This window comes from Crinia signifera, chromosome 5, assembly GCF_055691185.1.
Source record: "Crinia signifera chromosome 5, ASM5569118v1, whole genome shotgun sequence".
NCBI classification, from domain to species: Eukaryota; Metazoa; Chordata; class Amphibia; order Anura; family Myobatrachidae; genus Crinia; species Crinia signifera.
The window spans coordinates 191,877,824-191,896,238 of record NC_139221.1 but is presented as its reverse complement, the minus strand read 5'-3'; the positions used below and the strand labels follow the sequence as shown (position 1 = coordinate 191,896,238).

The following is an 18,415-nucleotide window of genomic DNA, read 5'->3' as shown; positions in this document are numbered from 1 at the left end:
CAACAGAGGTAGTATAGGGTTTGGCCGTGGCTGTCCTAAACAGCAGTCCCGGCGGTGGGGTCACACCCGAAACCTAACACAATGCAAATAATAACGGGGTGCCACCACACAAAACACGCCAATACCAGATGGTACCCTGATAAGAACAACGGTACCCCAAAGCAGGTGAGAACCCACAGCCGTGGGTCTCTCCGATACACGGCGAGCTGGATACGGACTAAGATGATGAAACAAACAGAGGATAAGGGCAGCTTGCCCGCAACAAATAAAGAACTACGGAACCAGGCTCCACTGGAGCACTTACGTGACCGGACTCGACCCGACCCACTGGCAGCACTGGATGGTAACGTGCACACCAGAGACGACTCGTCAGGGCAAGATGGAAATGGCGCTGAACAGAGGGGAGCCAGGTGTGGACTGGACCCCGACAGGAACTTGACAGGACCAGAACCGGACGGAGACAGAACCAGGACGTGACACCGAAAGTGACCAGGAGACTGGACACTGTCTGAAGGCACGAGAGGACTGGGACAGCAGAGTGTAGCGAGCACTCTGTGGGAAACAATATCACCGGCGGGGCTGAGCTGAGCCAGATCCCTTAAAAGGGATCCTCTGGCCAACCAGCCGCCGCCGCCTGACCCGGCCCCAATAATTATATATTATTTTCAGGTGGCCGAGCGCGCGCCGCCCGGCGTCCCCTGGTTGCTAAGCAACCGCCGGGCGCCGCGGCCTGTACTACGTTATCGTCCCCCGGCCAGGCGGAAGTGATGCGCCACGGCCGGGCGGACGTGACCTCACCTGCCTGGCAGCCGCCGGGCGGAAGTGAGCGCGCTTCCCGGGTGTTGGGACGCTGCTGCGGCGGTGCCGCAGCAGCGAGATTGTCAGCGCTGCTGACAGTAAGTGCTGTGTGTGGAGGGGTGTGAAGAAATTGCACAGGTGCAAGGACTGCTTTCAATCAGCTTCCAGATGGCAGCACCGCTGTCGCTTGTACACACTCGAGCTGGGAGCAGAGAAATAGCCAAACAAATACGGCATCACCCTGGGTGGCAGGTGAATTGCCTGTAACGTTATCCAACGTATGAGCAAAGTGTCCCTCAATCGACAAATGGATCACCAGGGGTCTTGACGCGTTTCTCCGGTATAAACCAGTTTCCTCAGAAGATCCCCCATTGTCTACTGGCACCGTATTTAAATGTGAGTCTGCCAATCAGAGTCCTCCTTTAATTAGCACAGGTGACTTAATTAATTAGAGTCCAATTTCAATGTCATCATCCTTGTGCAACATACATTTTAAAAAAAAATACATATATATATATCCCAGCCCTCTGACGAAGTCATCCGTGACGAAACGCGTAGGGGCGTGGCCTAGCATCGCTGAGATCATGGAGCCAGAGAGAAGGAGTGCAACCTCTCCAACCTGAGAAGTGCTGTGCACTTGTTTTTATGCTGTCCAAACCGCGGCAACTGCGGCAAATATGTGGTACGTGACCCCATCCTTTGTTTTTGATTTGTACCTTCAATAAAAATCCCTTGAATTTAAAAGTGGTAATTTGCACCATTGGAGCGCCCGCACTCATCTTTTTCATATATATATATATATATATATATATATATATATATATATATATATATATAAAATCACATTTAATAAGAATTACAAACCAAATGCATATGTGGTATCAAAAGCACATGGATTTTTTGTGTGTTTGGGATGGCAAGTCATGTATTTGTAGCTAATCCCAACAGGCTTACACCTGCATTGATTCACTTCATTAATAATAGCTGTGTTCAATGAAAAAGAGAGAAATAGGGAGAAGTCAAGTCTCTAGAGCTACAGCTTTTGTTTAGGGATCTCCTGTGGCTCAATCCGCAGACACCACGGACAGCTAGCACAGAGTCACAGGTTCAATCCCTGCACATTACATACAGAACCACGCTGAAGAGAATTAATTGTATTACACTATTAATTTAGTTTTAAACATTGTTATTATTAGTTCATCACACCTAAAAGAATAAACAGTATAAAACAATAATGATATAGAATCTAGAAAGTCAGAGAGGATTTAAAGCTTATCTATTAATGAATAGTCCCTTTATTTATTAGTTCCTTGGTTTTTAAACATTTATTAGTAATATAATATCTAAATAGATAATGTTTCTAAAATTGTCATGCTCTGGTGCGAATCAACCCTGGCTCCATCCGTAGAACACTACGGCTGTCAAATTATGGAGCCATAGGTTCAAAACCCACCCTCAACAAACAAACATCGGGAAGGAAACCTTTTTAAACCAAAATAACCCCTCAGCAAGTTTTATCCATAGTGATTTCCTCATATCTATATATATGCGAACAAAAGGAATTTTTACTCTTGATTTTCTTAAGAACATTATATCAAAAAGAAACTCAATACCCATTAGGACTCCCAACAACTCAAAGACCCACATTATTAAGCTTGATAGATTCGTTTAGCCCTAAAGGAAATAATGACCCCAACGAAAAAATCCAGAATGCCTCTCTTATACATAGATTATTAAATCTATCACCACCTCTCTCAGAGACAGGTATCTGTTCAATTGCCTGAAGTTTCAGCACCTCAACATTCCCTGCATGATGAACCTTTACATGTCTCGAGATGCTATGTGTTAGAACCTTTTTAATAACGTTTCTCCGATGCTCGAGAAAACGTATATTTAATGTACGTGTTGTTCTGCCAACATACTGTAGGCCACAATTGCAGGGCCGGCCTTAGGCATAGGCCAACTAGGCAATTGCCTAGGGCATTTGGAATGCCTAGGGGCATCAGCAGCTTCTGCTGAGTAAAATGATATGCAGCATGCCTATATTCTGTGTGTGAGTGAGGCTGTACCTGCATATGAAATAGTGTATTCATGGAAATCACTGTAACATAGCATTCCGTATGCAGGTACAGCTACAGTCGCTCACAGAATATAGGCATGCCACATATCATTTTAATCATTAGAAGCTCCTTGTGTGTGCTATGTCATAACGATGCAAATAAGACGAATTTTCAGCAAAAAATGCACCCAACGTTAGCAGAACTGGCCAGGAGCTGCATGGCCTATTGAGTCAAGATGTATGAGGAAACATCTGTATCCAAGCAGAGGCAGAGGACACAGTGTTAGCGGCTGTGCGAGTGCTGTCTGCGGGTGGGTTGGTTGTGCAGTAGTGTTCGGCATATGTGTAAGGGGCATTATGTGCATTAATAATGTGCAACATATGTGTAACAGGCGTTATGTGTGTCATGTGTATAAGGGCATTAATAATGTGCAACATATGTGTAAGGGACATTATGTGTGTCATTATGTGTATGAAGGGCATTAGTAAAGGTTGGCATATTGTGTAGGGGCATTATGGTTATAAGGACATTAATAATGTGTGTCATGTGTAAGGCACATTACTGTGTGGTATTATCAGGGGTGCCGAGAGAAAGGGGTAGGGGGTACAAATTACCTAGGCCAAAGTCTGATGGAAGGGCCCAGTGGGGGCCCCGGAGTCCCTCCCCTTAAGTGACAGCAGCAGCTGCAGCTCTTCTCCTCTGCCCAGCACACACTGCTTTGTGCTGAGTTGCAGTGTGACAATGGAGGTGCTTAAAATACAATATTTTCTCAGGATTTTTTTCTTAGGGTATAATGTGAATAATGTGAGGAGTAATGTATATAAGGTAAAGTGGTGCTACTGTGTGATGTAACGTGAATAAGGGACACCATCGCATGATATAATGTGAATAAAGTTGCACTACTGTGTAGCATAATTTGAATTGGGGGTACTATTGTGTGGCCATGCCCCTTCCCAGCAAGAACACACCCCTGTTTGGGCTGCGCACCGATTGTGTGCACTGTTTCTATTTAAAATAATGCAGGTAGGAGCACCAAAATGATGATTGCTATGATGAGGGTTGATGGTGCTGGGAAAGGGGAGCAGGGTCAGAGGCGGAACTAGTGGCGGTGCTAGGGGGCAACAGACAAAATCTTGCCTAGGGCATCATTTAGGCTAGGGCCGGCTCTGCACAATTGCATGTAATCAGATAGATTACGTAACTTGATGCACTGTTCATAAAGCTTTTTATTTTGAAAATGGAATTATTAGAAGAAGAAGCAAACTGAGTACTTCTATTCAAAAGAAACCTACAGGTAATACAGTTAGTCCTACCGCATTTAAAGCATCCGATCAAGGTAGATTTATTGAGGGTCAGATGAGACTCTTGATGAAAATGACTAGGTGCTAAAATATTTTTAAGATTATTGTTCTTTTTGAAAATAACTCTAGGTTTTTCCTTTAGAGTAGAGGCAAGGAATTTATCGCTCTTGAGAATTCTATAGTTTTTATTTATAATTTCTTTTATTTTCATAGATTGGGAGTTATATTTTGAAATGAACATTAAATTACAACCCAGCTCATTTGTGTGGTCAATAAGGGTCTTTTTAGAGCATATTTTAGGCTCAAAAAACATAGCCCTATCTACTTTAGAGATCTCCTTCAGAGCTGTATCTAATCGATCTAAGGGATACCCTTGTTCTTGAAAAGATCTCATCATATTCTCAGCCTGTTTGTTAAAAGTCTCCTTATCTGAACAATTTCTTTTAAGCCTAAGAAGTTGACTTTTTGGGATGTTAGTGAGCCAGGGGCGGTGGTGACAGCTCTTAAAGTTAAGATAATTATTACAATCTACTTCTTTTACAAACGTGGAAGTGGTAATTTTATTATCTTTAATTTTAAGCGCAATATCCAAGAAGGTGATGTGCTCATGATGGATGGTGTGGGTAAATTTTAAACCAAAAATTTTATTATTCAGAAAATTAACAAACTGTTGTGCACCTTGCACCTGCCCACCGTGCCAAATAAAAAACATATCATCCATGTATCTGCCATAGAGCACCAAGTTCGCCTCAAATGGTCCCCCCCACACATATTCCTCCTCAAACCGCCCCATATAAAGATTTGCAAAACTTGGGGCAAACTTGGTGCCCATGGCAGTACCCAGTGTCTGTAAAAAGAAATTTCCATCAAAAGTGAAGTAATTGTGAGACAAAATAAAAGTAACCGAGTCCAAAATAAATTTACGTCGACTGTCACTCATCTTCCATCATATACTGCTGAAGAGCAGACACACCTTGACCATGTGGAATGTTGGTGCAGAGAGACTCTACGTCACATGTCATCAGCAAAAAAATCACTTTGCCAAACACACTCCTGAATAATTTTGAGGAAGTGTGTGGTGTCTTTGATATGGGACCTGAGTGACAGCACGTATGTCTGTAAAAAAGAATCAACGAAAGCAGACAGTGAGGTAGTAAGGGACCCAACACCTGAAATAATAGGACAACCAGGAGGTGACGTTAGTGATTTATGTATTTTAGGTAAATGATAATATGTGGGGACAACAGAATGTGGATTATAAAGAAAAGAAAATTCCTTCTTGGATATTGCGCCTTCCTCTAGACCTTTGAGTAAAAACTCCTTCAACAGAAGGCAGTACTCATTAGTTGGATCTTTCTGTAATTTTTTATAAAAAGAAGAGTTGTTCAACTGGTGATATGCCTCTGTAACATAATCTAACTTGTTTTGAATAACAGTACCCCCGCCCTTATCGGCTCTCTTTATAATAATTGACTGATTGTCTTGTAGTGCTTTTAGTGCCCATCTTTCATTGGGATGTACTACATCCCAATGAAAGACGGGCACTAAAAGCACTACAAGACGATCAGTCAATTAGGGCGGTGGTACTGTTATTCAAAACAAGTTAGATTATGTTACAGAGGCATATCGCCAGTTGAACAACTCTTCTTTTTATAAAAAATTACAGAAAGATCCAACTAATGAGTACTGCCTTCTGTTGAAGGAGTTTTTACTCAAAGGTCTAGAGGAAGGCGCAATATCCAAGAAGGAATTTTCTTTTCTTTATAATCCACATCCTGTTGTCCCCACATATTATCATTTACCTAAAATACATAAATCACTAACGTCACCTCCTGGTTGTCCTATTATTTCAGGTGTTGGGTCCCTTACTACCTCACTGTCTGCTTTTGTTGAGTCTTTTTTACAGACATACGTGCTGTCACTCAGGTCCCATATCAAAGACACCACACACTTCCTCAAAATTATACAGGAGTGTGTTTGGCAAAGTGATTTTTTGCTGATGACATGTGACGTAGAGTCTCTCTACACCAACATTCCACATGGTCAAGGTGTGTCTGCTCTTCAGCAGTATATGATGGAAGATGGGGACCTGAGTGACAGTCGAAGTAAATTTATTTTGGACTCGGTCACTTTTATTTTGTCTCACAATTACTTCACTTTTGATGGAAATTTCTTTTTACAGACACTGGGTACTGCCATGGGCACCAAGTTTGCCCCAAGTTTTGCAAATCTTTATATGGGGCGGTTTGAGGAGGAATATGTGTGGGGGGGACCATTTGAGGCGAACTTGGTGCTCTATGGCAGATACATGGATGATATGTTTTTTATTTGGCACGGTGGGCAGGTGCAAGGTGCACAACAGTTTGTTAATTTTCTGAATAATAAAATTTTTGGTTTAAAATTTACCCACACCATCCATCATGAGCACATCACCTTCTTGGATATTGCGCTTAAAATTAAAGATAATAAAATTACCACTTCCACGTTTGTAAAAGAAGTAGATTGTAATAATTATCTTAACTTTAAGAGCTGTCACCACCGCCCCTGGCTCACTAACATCCCAAAAAGTCAACTTCTTAGGCTTAAAAGAAATTGTTCAGATAAGGAGACTTTTAACAAACAGGCTGAGAATATGATGAGATCTTTTCAAGAACAAGGGTATCCCTTAGATCGATTAGATACAGCTCTGAAGGAGATCTCTAAAGTAGATAGGGCTATGTTTTTTTAGCCTAAAATATGCTCTAAAAAGACCCTTATTGACCACACAAATGAGCTGGGTTGTAATTTAATGTTCATTTCAAAATATAACTCCCAATCTATGAAAATAAAAGAAATTATAAATAAAAACTATAGAATTCTCAAGAGCGATAAATTCCTTGCCTCTACTCTAAAGGAAAAACCTAGAGTTATTTTCAAAAAGAACAATAATCTTAAAAATATTTTAGCACCTAGTCATTTTCATCAAGAGTCTCATCTGACCCTCAATAAATCTACCTTGATCGGATGCTTTAAATGCGGTAGGACTAACTGTATTACCTGTAGGTTTCTTTTGAATAGAAGTACTCAGTTTGCTTCTTCTTCTAATAATTCCATTTTCAAAATAAAAAGCTTTATGAACTGTGCATCAAGTTACGTAATCTATCTGATTACATGCAATTGTGGCCTACAGTATGTTGGCAGAACAACATGTAAATTAAATATACATTTTCTCGAGCATCGGAGAAACGTTATTAATAAAGTTCTAACACATAGCATCTCGAGACATGTAAAGGTTCATCATGCAGGGAATGTTGAGGTGCTGAAACTTCAGGCAATTGAACAGATACCTGTCTCTGAGAGAGGTGGTGATAGATTTAATAATCTATGTAAAAGAGAGGAATTCTGGATTTTTTCGTTGGGGTCATTATTTCCTTTAGGGCTAAACGAATCTATCGAACTTAATAATGTGGATCTTTGAGTTGTTGGGAGTCCTAATGGGTATTGAGTTTCTTTTTGATATAATGTTCTTAAGAAAATCAAGAGTAAAAATTCCTTTTGTTCGCATATATATAGATATGAGGAAATCACTAAGGATAAAACTTGCTGAGGGGTTATTTTGGTTTAAAAAGGTTTCCTTCCCGATGTTTGTTTGCATGTTGAGGGTGGGTTTTGAACCTATGGCTCCATAATTTGACAGCCGTGGTGTTCTACGGATGGAGCCAGGGTTGATTCGCACCAGAGTATGACAACTTTAGAAACAACATTATCTATTTAGATATTATATTACTAATAAATGTTTAAAAACCAAGGAACTAATAAATAGATAAGCTTTAAATCCTCTCTGACTTTCTAGATTCTATATCATTATTGTTTTATACTGTTTATTCTTTTAGGTGTGATGAACTAATAATAACAATGTTTAATACTAAATTTATAGTGTAATACAATTAATTCTCTTCAGCGTGGTTCTGTAGGTAATGTGCAGGGATTGAACCTGTGACTCTGTGCTAGCTGTCCATGGTGTCTGCGGATTGAGCCACAGGAGATCCCTAAACAAAAGCTGTAGCTCTAGAGACTTGACTCCCTATTTCTCTCTTTTTATTGAACACAGCTATTATTAATGAAGTGAATCAATGCAGGTGTAAGCCTGTTGGGATTAGTTACAAATACATGACTTGCCATCCCAAACACACAAAAAATCCATGTGTTTTTGATACCACATATGCATTTGGTATGTAATTCTTATTAAATGTGTTTTTATATATATATATATATATATATATATATATATATATATATATATATACACAACGATGAGGCCGGCACTCAGGTCTGCAAGTGGATGCCTGTTGCTTGCTCCGGTGCCCTCTTTCGAAAGGGGGGTCCTTAGGTGATATGCAGCAACAAATAAGTGGCACTCGGAGGCTTGTATAGAAGGTGAAAGAACAGGAATATTTATTCCCTGCACTAGGAATAAATATTCCTGTTCTTTCACCTTCTATACAAGCCTCCGAGTGCCACTTATTTGTTGCTGTATATATATATATATATATATTTATATATATGTATTTTTTAAAATGTATGTTGCACAAGGATGATGACATTGAAATTGGACTCTAATTAATTAAGTCACCTGTGCTAATTAAAGGAGGACTCTGATTGGCAGACTCACAAGACCCCTGGTGATCCATTTGACGATTGTGGGACACTTTGCGCATACGTTGGATAACGTTACAGGCAATTCACCTGCCACCCAGGGTGACGCCGTATTTGTTTGGCTATTTCTCTGCTCCCAGCTCGAGTGTGTACAAGCGACAGCGGTGCTGCCATCTGGAAGCTGATTGAAAGCAGTCCTTGCACCTGTGCAATTTCTTCAGACACCCCTCCACACACAGCACTTACAAGGTGTGTGGACGCCTCAGGTCCTGGAGCTCATCAGCGGGGTAAGAACCTTAAAAACTGCCGCAGTGTGGTCCCTTATAACCCCTGGAGATTGGAAAATTCCCTCCAGAGACAGAGGGTTTCAACAATTGGTGAGCACATATACTACTCCAGCAATTATTTGTCCATAGTGCTGTGACATTAACCTCGATAAAATTTCTGTCGACATGGAGTGTTGACATCAACATCAACTCCCATTTGTTTTGATGTACTGATAATAACATCAACCACCTGGTACTGCTGGCTACTTATTATTATACTGGGACTCTGTATATCCATGCTTTTCTAAATTTGAGCCTACCCATATGCAATCGGAAATTCCAAACCCCATATATGTGCATATTGATAGTATTGCAATTTATGTTGGAATATACTGTTGGAATTAATAATGTATGAATTTGTACAAGTGTCCCACAGATGTCATTGTGATCACCTTCTATTTCTATTAAGAAATTTATAGTTTTTTTATATTTTATTACTGTATTAATAAAATTATTGATTTTTATGACAATTGCGCTCCTTTTCTTATCAAAAAATACCTGTGCTTTAAACTTGAGTGATACAGAATCACTCTTAGGAGCAGCAATATTGTTATAAATTTTAATTTAATGAAATGTATTCCCCTGTGGTGCCTTTTATTTAGAGTGTCACTAACCGCGGGTTATTGCGCGCCTGATTTTGTCCTGTCTGTGATTTGCATCGTGTGTCTAAATATATCACACGTTTGCAACATCACAGATTGGCTATTGTTTCATCATTAAATCATAGGACTACAGATTCTCAGAGGATAAGTATTTCCAAATGTATTTACTATATCTCACTCATTTTAGAATGTCAAGCGCCATTACACTATACCCAGCTTACTTTCTTCTCACTGGATATTTTCACTGTGTGTTCCAGGGATCGTACCCACAGTACAGTTGGGCAGGTTTTCCTTAGTGACACTCCACAGTAATTCCTACCCCAGTTTTTCCTACAGCGTGATATGTCGTTGGAAAGCTTATGACTTTCTGAATACAACCATGGCCACTGAAAGCACCACTGGGCCCCAGTCAAAAGGGGCATGTTCAACAGAAGGGGCATGACCAATGGAAGGGGGCGTGGCCATGCCCCTGTAGAAAATTTGCAGAGGGTGCGGATTGTGTGCAGGCGCACGGGCTGCTGCTGCAGATGCTGCAGCTTCCTCTCTCCCCTGCTCAGCACATGGCACTGAGCAGCATGTGCTGAGCGAGGGAGAAAGGCTGTGCTGCTGCAGCATCCTCTGCTATCTACTACCGGTCTCTGCAGTGGGGGAGGGGAACGTGGGGCGCAGGCCCCTACAAAAGACTCGGGCCTGGGTAAAATTTACCCACCCCCCTCCTTCTACAGCACTGAATACAATACAATAAACAGACTCCCTTAAATGGACCCTTAACCCCTTGAGTTAGGGGCAGCCACTGTCTACTGCAGCAGCACCTGCTCCCCTGGGGCTGCTGCTGGCTTCGGCTGTTTGCGGCTGCTTGGAGAAGTTCGGGGATGATCGGGAGCAGTCGGGTGTTCTGGTGCCCAAACACATGAATGGCCGAGTGCAGTCAAACCTTCCTGAGTGGCCCTGATCCTCCCCGAGCGGCCCCGATCCTCCCTGAGCCCTGGGGAGGATTGGTGATGAGGGTGGTAATGGGGAGAATTTGCTGGGGGGGGATCAGCAACAGAGTGGCATGCAAGGAAATGTCTGTATCCTCCAAAATCAATTCCTCATCAGAGGTTTAGTAAATTTACACTCCTCCAGTAGGGCGAGGGGATCCTTCTCCTTTGAAGCATCAGACTGCAGAACTGAGGGAAGTATTCTTTTCTTAGAAAGGTGACGTGTTGTAAAAGAAGACTTTGCAGGGACCAAAACCTTAGACAAACCAGCTACTGACCTAACCAATTGCTTAGCAGATTCTCTGTCCTTTCTAAAAGTCTGTAGCTCTGCTGAGAGACTGCAGTGGTAACCAGTGAGCTGAGATGCCCATGCAAATGGTTCTGACTATCAGGAATAAATGTTTCACAGAACAGGGAGTTATTAGATTGTACCTGAGTAATGCAGCATACTTTGTACATGTGAGCTTCTGGGGTGCGTATGAGCCCTTCTCAGTCATAGTGGAAAACACACAGACACAAGCAATACAATAGAGAACAGTCAGAAGAGGGCTTGTATCTGAGAGACAGGGGGGAGATGCTGAAGGAAATATATTAGTCACACTGGCCCCAGTAGCATTTCTAGCAGTACCATAAAACCGCTAGTCACAACAGTAAATTACAAAATACTGTAATTGCTCTCCTGACAAGATATATGCCACTGTACTTGCCAGTGTAGCTTGCAGTAAGAAAAGCTGAAAAACTATAGTGTCGTCCCTCAGAACGGTAGTAGGAGTGCCACCAACAGCATGCAACATGTGCCTTGTAAGGAACTGGCTGCTTTGTGGCAAGTATCGTCCCCTGCAATTGCACCATTTTTAAAGTGCTGCGGCCCCCTTATAAGGACCTAATATCTGGCTTACATGCCTGGCCTCCTGCTAGTCGGGTTCCAGACAGCATACTTACAAGCTGCCATTATACTGCCAGATGCGCTCAGGCTATGGGGTCTGCAACATGGGCTGTATGCAGTGGCGTGTGGCACCATTTATACGGTGGTCTCAGAGATGGAGACCCCAGCACAAACCTGAGCATTGGTGATATTCATCCCCGGCAGCTCCGGTGATGTGGACAGGCAGGGGCAGTCTCTGTCTGCCCTCTACATGCTGATAGAATAACAAATGCCTCTCAGGCGGAGCCCAGAAAAAAAGAAACCATCTCCTGAGGGCCCTAATCTAAAACTGGCTTGGGGGAGGGGTATAGAGGGGGTGAGGCAGTTACACTGTTTAGAACTCTTAAAGTGCCAGCTTCCAATGACTACCAATATACTGTATACCCCACTGTAAGTATGACTCCAATGTCCCCTGCTGGACATTGTGCTTGTGTGACCTTTTCATTCTTATTGTTACTACTGTGTGAGTGAGTGTGTGTGTGTTAATATAATTGTGTGTTATGACATCAATGCAATCTGTATGGAGGTTGTACTAATATAAGGCCTTATTCTAGTTCACTCTTTCTGACAAAATCCTTCTTAGATGGACAAAACCATGTGCACTGCAGGGGGCAGATGTAAAATATGCGGATATAATTAGATTTGGGTGAGTTATTTTGTTTCTGTGCAGGGTAAATACTGGCTGCTTTATTTTTACACTGCAATATAGATCTCACTTTGAAGTAAAACCCCACCCAAATCTAATTCTCTCTGCACAAGTAACATAAATGTAAGGTTATGCACCTTGGGAGACACAACCAGTGTGCAAGTTACAACCTTAGCGGAGAGGAACTGGGTAATTCCATACCTGAAAAGGATCTAGGAGTCCAAAAAGACAGCAAACTGGGATGTAGTGCCCATTGTAATGTAGCTACAAAAAAGGCCAACAAAATTCTGGCATGTATTAAGAGGGGAATGGAAACTAGGGACTCAAGGGTAATTATGCCACTGTATAAAGCATTGGTGAGACCTCACCTCGAGTATGGAGTGCAGTTCTGGGCCCCACACTATAAAAAGGACATCATAGAATTAGAAAAAATCCAAAGGCGAGCAACAAAGCTTATTAGGGGAATGGAGAATTTAAGCTACGGGGAGAGATTAAGCAATTTGGGACTATTTACATTGGAAAAGAGACGTTTAAGGGGGGACATGCTCAACATGTACAAGTATATCAAGGGCCAATATAAGGAATTGTCACACACCCTCTTTTCTACTAGAAAGGAATCTAGGACACGAGGGCATGAGTATAGATTAGAAGAAAAAAGATTTCATTCAGCTAGTAGAAATAATTTCTTTACGGTCAGAACAGTCAAACTCAGGAACTCTCTTCCCAGAGAGGTGGTAACGGCTGGCTTATTAAATGCGTTCAAGGCAAAGTTGGACAAACATTTACTGGAGAAAAACATCCATGGGTACAAATAAGAAATATAATCTGTCTGTAAAATATCAGAACCTACCAAATCAGCAATGGATATCTATACCAGGTTGAACTAGATGGACGCAAGTCTTTTTTCAGCCTTACCTACTATGTAACTATGTAACTATGTAACATCTGCCCCACCTGCAGTGCACATGGTTTTGTCCATCTAAGAAGGATTTTGTCAGAAAGTGTGAACTAGAATAAGGCCCATAATGTGCTTGTGTGGTGATGAGGAGGATGATTATTACTACTATGATTATAGTTACTATTACTATTAATATTATTATGTGTGTAGGATGGAATTATGATAAGGTGTGTGGAGGGTAATATTATACACATGGGGGCTATTAATGCTAAGGTTATACAAATGAAATGTGTAGTTGGAAAGCGATATCATTGACAGGACTAATTAAGAGTAGGTAAGTAATTAGTAAATACAGTTGCTATTAATATTTTGGGATAATGGGGGATGTCTAAAGTGTTCATCTTTCCTGGAAAAAGATTTTTCCCCTTCACAGACCCGATCCTTGGCATCCCATCTCCACCTCATTTAGGGCAGATTCCAAAAACTTCACAGGCTGGTTCTTCATCCTACTGTAATTCACTTCTTATACCGTTTCAGTCAATGGTTGCCAACATATGCTGAAATATGTTCCTAACTAGCAGGAAATAGTTAAATACTGTACTTGAGCTAAAACATCCTGGGATTAAAAGGTTTTAGACTCCAACATCAGGCAAGATATTTGAAACTTTGGACATAAAAAGATGTGCTAATTTAACTGTTTATTACAGTTCCTCTTATGATTTTGGTTTGAATTGAATCCATTACTGAACCGGTTTTTTTTGTGTTTACCTCAGCAGCGTCTCTCTTTTATAAAATTAAATGCACAGTTCTCCTAACTTGCAAAATGCTTAGTTACATTAATAGGCAAAATAAAATAGTTATTTCTTACCTGTATTGATTTTGGGTGATTATCTACTGGTACCACAAGAACAATTATTTCTGATTCCACGCTAAGGAATCCAAAGACATCACACTGGGGTACAGATATATGGAGTCTTAATTTCTGAAGTATGTCCATTATAGTTATCGGCATCTTCTTTGTTACCTGAGAAGAAATTGGGTCTTTTAAAACTTTATCTCCCTTATGCAACTAAAGATGTCACAGTAATGGATGTTGGGTATAAACTGCTTTGAGTAAGTACCGGACGAGTATTTTCTAATTGCTATAAAGTAATAAAAAAATTAATATATGCAATAATTAAAGACATGCATTATATGGTTTCACTATGGCTAAGTGTTTAATTTACCATCAAATATTGTTAATATTTCATATAAGTATGGCAACAGGATTTTTGACATTCTGGAGTTGAACATCTGTAGACAAATATATGTGTAAGTGTAAGCAATGAACATAGTCTATGAGTGCCACATGCCCCCCTGGCCGGTATATACTGGCTGGGGCTCGGCCGGCTGTGTGCATCTTGCGCCGTCGCCGTCGCCGCCTCCGAGTCCAGCCGCACAGACAGCCTTCTCTTCTGTAAGGGGACGGACCCTCCAAAAATGGCCGCCGCCTTGGAGGAGACAGACACTAGAGGTACTGCCATACCTCTAGTGTCTGTCAGTGTAGCCAGCATCGGGTGTGAGCAGCAGGATGTGTCACACGCGTTAACTGAGGTGAGGACTATCCTGAAGGAGCCCAATGAGTGGTAAACAACCTGCGGCCTCTGACAGGTGAGTGTCAGCTCTGCGGCCAGGGTGGTGGTTCCCAGCTGTAATGTCCTCTCCCTGCAGTGGGCCAGTCAAAATATTTTTTGTTTTGTTCTCTTACAAATGTTAAATATTTAATTTGCTGCATTAGTTTTGCAGAAATAAATGTGGGTATTCTTATGTCTGACATTGAGCATGTAGGTAAGCAGCAGTTATTTGGTAAAATATGTAATAGGCATCATTATGTGTAATGGGCATTACGGTGTGTGGCAGTATGTTTATTGGGCATTACGTTGTTGGCATTATGTGTAATGAGCATTAAGGTGTGTGGCATTACGGTGTGTGGCATTATGTGTAATGGGTATTATGGTGTGTGGTATTATGGTTATTGGGCATTATGTTGTTGCCTTTATGTGTATTGGGCATTACGGTGTGTGGCATTATGTTTATTGGGCATTACGTTGTTGGCGTTATGTGTAATGGGCATTATGGTGTGTCATTATGTTTAATTGGCATTACGGTGTGTGGCATTATGTTTAATTGGCATTACGGTGTGTGGCATGATGGCGTTGGCATTATGTGTAATGGGCATTACGGTGTGTGGTATTATGTTTATTGGGCATTACGTTGTTGGCTTTATGTGTAATGGGCATTACGGTGTGTGGCATTATGTTTATTGGGCATTACGTTGTTGGCGTTATGTGTAGTGGGCATTACGGTGTGTGGCATTATGTTTAATTGGCATTATGGTGTGTGGCATTATGGCGTTGGCATTATGTGTAATGGGCAATACGGTGTGTGGTATTATGTTTATTGGGCATTACGTTGTTGGCATTATGTTTAATAGACATTATGGTGTTGGCATTATGTTAAATGGGCATTATGGTGTTGGCATTATGTTTAATGGGCATTATGGTGTGTGGCACTATGTTTAATTGGCATTACGGTGTGTGGCATTATGTTTAATGGGAATTACAGTGTTGGCTTTATGTGTAATGGGCAGTATGGTGTGTGGCATTATGTGTAATGGGCATTATGGTATGGCATATGTAATGGGCATTATGGTGTGGCATTATGTTTGATGGGCATTATGGTGTGTGGCATTATGTTTGATGGGCATTATGGTGTGTGGCATTATGTGTAATGGGCATTACAGTGTACATTTTTGCAAGGCGCATTCCGCACGCACTGTCCCCGTTTCTGGTGTATGTTTGTATTGTTTAATCCTTGCTGCATACTAGAGAGGAGAAGGGAGAGGGTAGGGTGGTGAAATTATGGCGATGGTGGTGGGCGACTTGCTTGTGTTAGCCCCCCCCAGGCTGAAAGTTGCCAGCCAGTCCCTGATTCCCATGTTTGGACTCCCTGAATTGCCTGAACTCTTACTCTCATTTAGCATACTGTAGCTACATAATTCTAAAGTATTTCCCATTAATTTACTTTCACAGTATATAAAGAGGGAAATTTACTAAGATAAATTCGGGAAAAAAAATCATATTTTCATACGATGGTACACACCATGCTATAACATTTACTATGCCAAAAACACAAATTTTCGTATTCGTATTGATGGGACATTACTATTTGTATTTACAAATATGAATGATTACAACATCGATAGAATATGACAGAAATCACCATTCAAAACAATGGTGGTTCCTGATTTACTAAGCGGCCGTATTTAAAATTCGGACGCTAATTGTCGTGAAACGGACGCGAATGGCCGGCCAAATATGGAAGGAGAATACACTTTATTTTCCGGTCATATTTGGCTTTAGCCTGCACGGATCAGTCAGATCCGTGCAGGCTTCAGTGTCAAAAAAATAGAAAAATAAATTAATAAATTTAAAAAAAGGCATGGGGTCCCCCCCACAGCCGTAACCAGCACCAGGCTAAAAGAGCCGGGCTGTAATAAAAAATCAGGAAACACCGCAAATAGGGGTTCCCCGATTTTTTAAAACCAGCCCCAGGCTCCAGGTCCGGGGCTGGTTCCCAAAATACGGGGGACAAAATGAGTAGGGTCCCCCGTATTTTAAGAACCAGCCCCAGGCCAAACCAGCCAGCAGGGTAATGCCACAGCCCGGGCGAGGCCAAAGCATTCACCCTACCGACCAGTCAGCCTGGCCAGGGGCCCTGGAGGGGGGACCCCCCCAATAAAGCCCCCCCTCCTCCAGGACTTACCTGACCAGGCTGAAGCCTGGTGCTGTCACCGATGACCCTGGAGTGGTGGTCACCGGGTTGATTCAGTGTAAAAGAAAGAATTAACTATTGTTTAATACTGTGGAACTATGAGTCCCAGCAAGCCTCCCCCGCAAGCAGTGACTTAAGAACCACAAGTCCCAGCATGCGGGGCATTAAAGGGCCCACTGGCACTTGTAGTTCCACTGTATTAAAAATAGTAAAATAAACACACACAGACACATGAAAAATAAAACTTTAATACATCCAAAGCCCACACACGGCTCCAGGGTCCTGGGCTGCAGAGTCCAGGGTCCGGGGCTCCAGGGCTGCACAGTCCGGGGTCCAGGATCCGAAGAAATCCATAGGGGTACCTGTGGAAGTAAATCCAACTCACCAAGCTCATCCGGCGAAGATCTGTCCTCTTCTGTCCGACGTAGTCCTGGTCTTCAGAAAATAACAAACGCCGGCTATTCCGGCCGGTACCCGAGACGGACTGAGGAGAGACACAGAGATGTTTCATCTTCTGCGCTTCTTCTCCGAATAATTCTATTGGCCGCCTAGTGGCCAATCAGGAGCCGACTTTCTCGGACTCTGCAGCCCTGGAGCCCTGGACCAGCCCCGGACTTTGCAGCCCCGGACCCAGTAACCAAGGCCCTGGACCAAGGAGCCCCGGAACCCTGGACCCCCGGACCTGGACCATGAAGGCCCGGACCCAGGAGCACCGGACCCAGGGACCTACCGACGGGATCAAGATAGGTAAGTATCAGTATGTGTGGGCTTTGGATGTATTAAAGTTTTATTTTTCATGTGACTGTGTGTGTTTATTTTACTATTTTTAATAAAGTGGAATTACAAGTGCCAGCGGGCCCTTTAATGCCCCGCATGCTGGGACTTGTGGTTCACCAAGTCCCAGCTTGCGGGGGAGGCTTACTGGGACTAATAGTTCCACAGTATTAAATAATAGTTCATTCTTTCTTATACACTGAATGAGCCCGGTGACCACCGCTCCAGGGTCACCGGGGACAGCACCAGGCTTCAGCCTGGTCAGGCTATTAAACAAGGATGTGTTCGGGAAGCTACACTATATATTAGGGAACTATTTTTAAATTAATGTATTGGGGGACATAACTGATTATAATTTATTAAACATTTTATATTGTACATCACCCAAAGACTTGACCCCTTGGGTATCGGTATTGTATGTGATGCTCAGTGGTGCACCCCCGAGTTAAGACATGTCATATTGGAAGAAAAAAGAAACTCGGAAACTCTAGGTCCCCCAACTGAAGCTATTCTGTTAAGCTAAATGTATTTATTCATTTTAATGTTAATCTTTATATTTTTTTGCAATTTTGTCTGCTGTGCCCAAATTCTATTTTTTGTATACATATATACAATTGCACAAATATTATCCACATTTGTCTGACAAATGTGGATAAT

General features: G+C 42.0%; 1 protein-coding gene across 1 annotated transcript in view; it reads right to left on the bottom strand.

Moving 5' to 3' along the window:
- The window catches only part of RECK (reversion inducing cysteine rich protein with kazal motifs), a 531,495-nt gene that overhangs the window by 20,064 nt on the left and 493,016 nt on the right, over nt 1-18,415 (bottom strand). Inside the window, exon 20 of the mRNA XM_083188354.1 lies at nt 14,040-14,195. Within this exon, the coding sequence (XP_083044480.1) occupies nt 14,040-14,195 (156 nt within the window). The remainder of the gene's footprint in view (nt 1-14,039; nt 14,196-18,415) is intronic.